At 47.3% G+C, this 6,309-nt stretch overlaps 1 protein-coding gene and 1 long non-coding RNA gene across 2 annotated transcripts; both read left to right on the forward strand.

Moving 5' to 3' along the window:
* The first annotated feature begins 618 nt into the window (after positions 1–618).
* On the forward strand, positions 619–4,487 carry Hint1 (histidine triad nucleotide binding protein 1). Its single transcript, XM_031353564.1, has 3 exons — positions 619–849; positions 3,833–3,937; positions 4,181–4,487. The coding sequence occupies exons 1-3, from the start codon at positions 739–741 to the stop codon at positions 4,343–4,345; spliced, it is 381 nt and encodes a 126-aa protein (XP_031209424.1). The 5' UTR covers positions 619–738; the 3' UTR covers positions 4,346–4,487.
* LOC116078370 lies at positions 866–1,874 on the forward strand. Its single transcript, XR_004113517.1, has 2 exons — positions 866–1,419; positions 1,515–1,874. It is a non-coding gene; the product is annotated as an uncharacterized LOC116078370 (long non-coding RNA).
* Positions 4,488–6,309: the final 1,822 nt, after the last annotated feature.

The following is a 6,309-nucleotide window of genomic DNA, read 5'->3' on the forward strand; positions in this document are numbered from 1 at the left end:
GTAGTTGGTGCTCTTAAATTCGCTGGGCCATCTCACCAAGCCCAATAAAAATATTTTAAAAATTAAAAAAAAGGGCTGGCGAGATGGCTCAGCGGGTAAGAGCACTGACTACTACAGTGTATTTCGCCCAAGCGAGCTGGGCCGGAGCGAACAGAGTCGTCCTGAGTTCAATTCCCAGCCACCACATGATGGCTCACAGTACTGCTACAGTGTACTGATACACATAAAATAAACCTTTAAAAAAGGCTAAGGTATCACAGCCAGCAAACAGGATCAGCACAACTTGAGACATAAAACAGACTGCTCTGGAACAGGGTCTCAGATAACCCAGGCTGGCCACAAACAATGTTGAGGATGAACTGAACTTGCATTCTCCTGTCTCCATTTCTCAAACTCTCGGATTACAGACGTGCAGCACCAGGCTCGGTTTATGAGGCGGTAGGGATCGAACCTAGAACGCCGTACAGGCTTGGCAAGCACTGTACCAAACCGAGCCTCCTCCCAGAACTGGCAAATCAAAACTTCCTATAGAGGTACAGAGGCAAAAAAAAAAAAAAAAAAAAAAAAAAAAAAAGGGCGCTGCCTCCACCCCTTTCGTGCCCTCGCTCGCAGCTGCTGCGGCGCCGGCGCCAGTGCGCAGGCGCAGGCCGACCGGGCGCGAGCCAGCAGTCCTCGCGCGCTCCCGCGGTTCCTCTCCCCACCGTGGCCGCGGCGCGGGAAGGACAGCGAGCGGCCGCGATGGCTGACGAGATTGCCAAGGCTCAAGTGGCCCAGCCCGGGGGCGACACCATCTTCGGCAAGATCATCCGCAAAGAAATCCCGGCCAAGATCATCTTCGAGGACGACCGGGTAGGCTTGCCGCCCGGCGACACGCCGGCGTTCCCTGAGGGGCCGCGGGCCGGAGGCGACGCGCGGCCCGGCTGGCCTGGCCCTGCGCCCGCGTGGCCCTGCGGCGCGTGCCTGCGCTCGGGTTACGCGTTATCGGCCGCTCGGCCCGCCGCGTGTCGCGGCCCGGGTGAGGTGATGCGGGCGGAGGCCCGGGGAGGTGACGCCCACCGGGGCCCACGGCCGCCACCCACCACGCGGGTGTCAATCTGGCCGTCGAGAAACCCGATCCTGGCCCCGGCGCAATCTCCGCCATCTCCCGCGCGTAGCGGTCCCTGTACTGCGAGGTCCTTCTGCTCCCGGTTCCCGCTGCAGACGTCGCCTCTGGGGACTGCAATTAACCCTTCAAGTTTTTAAAAAAATATTGCTTTAGGGTTTTGTTTTAATAGATCGGTTTCACTACTCCAGGCTGACCTTGAACTCGCTGAGTAACTTAACTGGAGCCGATCTTGAACCTTTGATCCCCCTCCCTCCCCCAGCTCCCATATGCTAGAATTGTAGGCAGGCCACGCCCTGCTGATCGGGGAAAACAAGGTGCGAGATCAAAAGTTGTTTTTTTTTTCCCCCTCCTTCTTGATAGATGAAATCGCAGTCGATAGTGAAGACCAATCTTGTAAATTATTTCCTAGGCAGTTCTGTTTATGACTTTCAGTCTCACATAAAGCAAGGCGGGAGCTTGGCCCATTCACCAGAAAGTTTTGTACGGATTTGTTTAGTTCACTTTAAGAAATATGAGAAAGCAGTAATGCTACTGATAATGTTCACATAAACTCGAAATAGTACTCCAAATTTCATTGGGTTCTTGAGGTGAGTTTTATTTAATTTGCCTGTATTTGTCACTAGTTGGGGAAGTTCTTTTGTCTTAAAAAAAAAAAAAGCTCCATTTCATTTAAAAAGTTTGCAAGTCTTGTAGCATGTCCTGTAGTCCCAATCCCACCATCCAGAAGACTGAGCCAGGAGTTACAGGCCAGCCTGTATTATGGAATAAGTCCCTAACTCAAAAACAAAGCAAAACAAAACACTTGCAAAGAAAGGAGAGAGAGAGAGAGAGCGCGCTTTAAACACAAAACCAGTATCCTGTGATTCTTGCATTTGGGAGGTGGAGACGAGAATCAGTTCAAATCCAACCTGGGCTACATGGAGACCCCACATTAAAAAGCAAAACAAAAAACCAACCATAGTTTGCAGGTGTTTTAATAAATGGCCTTTGAAATAATGGTTGAACTTCATTATTACTGGCTGAAGCATTCTAAATGACACAGCACTTTATAGAGTGTATCAAGTAAAATTACTCCCTAGCCAAATAAATATGGCTGGGTCCTGTTAGGAAGGGAGCATGAGATATAAAACGCCCCATACAGGCAGTACCTGCACAGTAAAAGAAAACAAAGCAGGAAGCTGTGCAATCAGGTCTTCAATCTGGAAAAGGTGGGAGGGTGGGGAAAGGGAACCAGGTTTGTATCAAAATTATAAAGGTGGAGGCTGAAGAGATGGCTAAGAGTGCTTACTCTGAAAAGCTTGAGGACCTGAGATCAAGTCCCCAGCACCCGTGTGCCTGTGACTCAGCAGTTTGGTGCCAGCTGGCTAGTCAGCCTGATCAACACATTAAGGTCAATGAGAGACCCGGTCTAGGCAATAAGGTTCAGAGCAATACAGGATGGTACCTGCATAGATTGCATATCCACTCATTCACGTGTGTGTGTACCACACACACATACATACACAAAAGGTGAAAGAAAGTATTAATATGGGAGGAATTTGTAAATGTTCCAAGTTGAGGAATGTAAAGTGTTTAAACAAAAGTTGGGGTTAAGAGAGGGGCTGGAGCGGTTAAGTGGTTAAGACCTGTGTTTGATTCCTAGTACCCACATCAGATGGCTCTGTCTTACACAGTTCAGGGGATCCAGCATCCTCTTCTGGCCTACATGGCAATCAGTGTGAACATGATGTGCTTATCCATACATGCAGGCATGAAAAGAAATAATCTTAAAGACTAAAGAGCTGGGTGGTGGTAGCACGCACCCAGCACTCGAACTCTAGAGGCAGAGGCAGGACAGTCTCTGAGTTCGAGGCCTGCCTGGTCTGCATTGTGAGTTCCAGGACAGTTAGGGATACACAGAGAAACCCTGTCTTGAAAAAAGAAAAAATAGATTAACTAATTAAAAAAAAAAAAAACAAGAGGGAGAGAGAATATAAGAGAATCATTGTACAGAGACTATCTATGGACAGCATGTGGTTGAGCCAGAGGACTTGGATGAGATCAGCCTGGTAAGGCTGATAGGACTACATTTTGCTCATCCATCGTTTTAGTAACTGCTTTATTGCTTTGAAGAGACACTAAGGCAACTCTTAAAAGAGAAAGCTTTTTTTTTTCCTTCTGGTTTTTCAAGAAAGGATCTGTGTAGCCCTGGCTGTCCTAGAACACACTCCGTATATTAGGTTGGCCTCAAGCTCACAGAGATCCACCTGCCTCTGCCTCCCAGCTTCTGGGGCTAAAGGGTGTGCACCACCACTGCCAACACCCAGCTAAAAGAAAACATTTAATTGGGAGCCTGCTTCAGAGGTTTAGTCCATTGTCATGGTGGGGAGCATGGGGGGAGGGGGGAGAGGATGCTTGATGACCAAGCATTCAAATATATGAGCTTGTGAGGGCTGTTAAGGCACAGATCCAGTGTCACAGACTCAGAATGGCTGTCCTTTATCAGTCAGCCTCAATCACACTCTTCTGAGGTAATGGGCCATCTCACCCTTTCATAGTGTCTGACCACTAATAATCACACCTCTGCTTAGGATCATGCAAAGGATCATGGGGCCACATGCATTATGTGCACATCTGTTCTCTTAGCATCTGTTCGGTGCCCCCCACTCAGACAGAGCTTACTGTTTGACAGTTTGCTTTAGCCTAGCAGGTGATAGACTAAAGCCTCTGTTGTTTTTTTTCCCCTAGTGTCTTGCTTTTCATGACATTTCCCCTCAAGCGCCAACACACTTTCTGGTGATACCCAAGAAGCATATATCCCAGATTTCTGTAGCAGATGATGACGATGAAAGTGTAAGTAATTTCTAACATTATACTTTACTTTTTGTTTGTTTTCTCTCTATGTATCCTTGGCTGTCCTGGAATTTCCTATGTGGACCAGGCTGGCCTGGAACTCAAGGGAGACTAGCCTGTCTCCGTCTCCTGAGTGTTGGAATTAAAGGCATGCTCCACCACCCCAGCTTGTTTGCTTGTTATTTAATGGCCAGCAGTGTACATTTTCTGTGTTTATGTTCTTTTTTTTTCTTTCTTTTGCAGCTTCTAGGACATTTAATGATTGTTGGCAAGAAATGTGCTGCAGATCTGGGCCTGAAGCGCGGGTACCGGATGGTGGTGAATGAAGGTGCGGACGGGGGACAATCTGTTTATCACATTCACCTCCACGTCCTTGGGGGTCGGCAGATGAACTGGCCTCCTGGTTAAGCAGCCTGGGGATAAGTGTCCTTCTTTAGATAGTTGGCAAGCTTCAGTAAGTTAAATGGCACACATAGTTTTGCCTGTGTATGGAGAAATTGAAGAGATCATTTAAAATTCTGTGCCTAATAAAAGACATGGTTGCACGTCACTGAGTGGATTTGCTACTCTGGAATCTGTGTGGTGGAATGCTGAGGGTAGGTTCATCATAGAGGTGACTTATGTGTGTGTTGCTAGAGATCGCCACAGGATGGGCCACAAGAAGCCAGGGGAAGGATCTACCACTGAGACAGGCCCACAGCTTTAATCCCAGTACGCAGCAGACAGGCAAGTGGATCTCTGGGAGTTCCAGGCTGGGTTGGTCTACACAGTGAGACCCTGTGTGAAAAATAGAGATCGGCTCACAACCCAACTTTCTTACATTTTCTTTTCAAGGAAACCTTGGCATTGGATGCTGTGGTAGTCTAGCTAGTCTAATAAATTACAAGAGTTTGATATGAGACATCCTGTCAGGTTAAATTATTAATTCAGGAGACTTCTCCTCTCATACACACACACCTCTCCACCCCCCCTTTTTTTTTCTTGAGATAGTTCAGTGTAACCCTGGTTAGCCCGAAGCTCACTATGTAGACCAGACTGGCCTCTAACACATAGGTGATTCTCCTGCCTCCCAAGCCTTGAGTGTTTCTGGATAGATTAGGAAAACTGGCTTTTATATGCAACACTTTTTTTCTCCATTTTTATGTTGTATTTAAAACATTTGTATAGATAATGCATCTTCTAAAATGCCTTTCATGGTCTTTGTCTCCCCTGTCATTTTCCTGGCTTTCTATTTTATGTTGGGGAAGTTTTGAAAGGATCTGTGGCATGGTTGAGAATGGAGCAGGAAACATGAGGGTTGAGTCTGCTTTCTTCAGGAACATTGCCTGACCTGATGAACCTGATGAACCCAGCCAGCATTCATACAACAGGTAGATAACACTCCATTGTCCTCCTCCTGCTCAGGACCTCTGCCTTCAATTGTCCTGGGACAGATACCCACATTTCATGTGGCAGCCAGTCTCAAGGATAGCCTACAGGAGTCCTCTTCTGGTCTTCACATTCTTCTGTATTCAGAATGTGGGCTGGTCTGTGAGACTATAAGTTCTGAGGTTAGGGTGGGGTTTTTTGTTTGGTTGGTTGGTTTTTATTTATTTATTTATTTATTTTTGAGACAGGGTTTCTCTGTGTAGCCCTGGCTGTCCTGGAACTCATTCTGTAGACCAGGCTGGCCTCAAACTCAGAAAGCCGCCTGCCGCCGCCTCCCAAGTGCTGGGATTAAAGGCGAGCGCCACCACTGCCCGGCCATAAGCTTGTATTTATTACATCATGAGGCATCTGTGTAGAGCAGCATAAATGTACAAGACACTTGCAGCTTCTGAACCCCCCTCCTATTTGAGAGAGGCCTTGCCTCAAGAGCAGCTGCTGAGGAGACCAGTGAGAGCCTGCTGCTCCGCCCAGCTGGGATTCAAGCCCTTACTTAGGCTCTGCCAATCAGATGTACTTATCTGGGATTTTGAATCTGAAACTAATGACACAGGAACAAGGACAGTGGACACTTCATCCTGGTGTCTGTGGCAGCAGCTTCAAGTTGGCAGGCACAATGATGTCTGTGTTGTGAACCCTTGGATCCAGTGCTGAATGCCAGGGAAGACAACAGTGCAGGCAGGTTCCTGTGTCCAGTCATAGCGGAGTGTTCTGCACACTGGCTCCCTGGCATTGAAAATATCATGGTGGATTCACTTAAGTACACAAATATCACAACCCATGGAATGTACATGGCCTATTTAGTGAGATCCTGTCTCACTAAACAAGATTAAGCATACAGTAACCATATGGCCAACTGACTAAACACACATAAGCACATCCATTTGTAAGCATAAAGTTAAGAGAAATGAAAATAGGAGTGAACCCAGACTCTGAACTTTGTGGGA

Source organism: Mastomys coucha, unplaced genomic scaffold (genome assembly GCF_008632895.1).
Source record: "Mastomys coucha isolate ucsf_1 unplaced genomic scaffold, UCSF_Mcou_1 pScaffold5, whole genome shotgun sequence".
Taxonomy (NCBI): Eukaryota; Metazoa; Chordata; class Mammalia; order Rodentia; family Muridae; genus Mastomys; species Mastomys coucha.

Excerpts from the sequence above, each read along its gene's own strand:
- Hint1 (XM_031353564.1), top strand. The coding sequence starts at position 739 with ATGGCTGACGAGATTGCCAAGGCTCAAGTGGCCCAGCCCGGGGGCGAC. Across the intron at positions 850-3,832 it reads TCATCTTCGAGGACGACCGG|TGTCTTGCTTTTCATGACAT; the intron begins GTAGGCTTGCCG and ends TTTTTCCCCTAG. Across the intron at positions 3,938-4,180 it reads CAGATGATGACGATGAAAGT|CTTCTAGGACATTTAATGAT; the intron begins GTAAGTAATTTC and ends TTTCTTTTGCAG.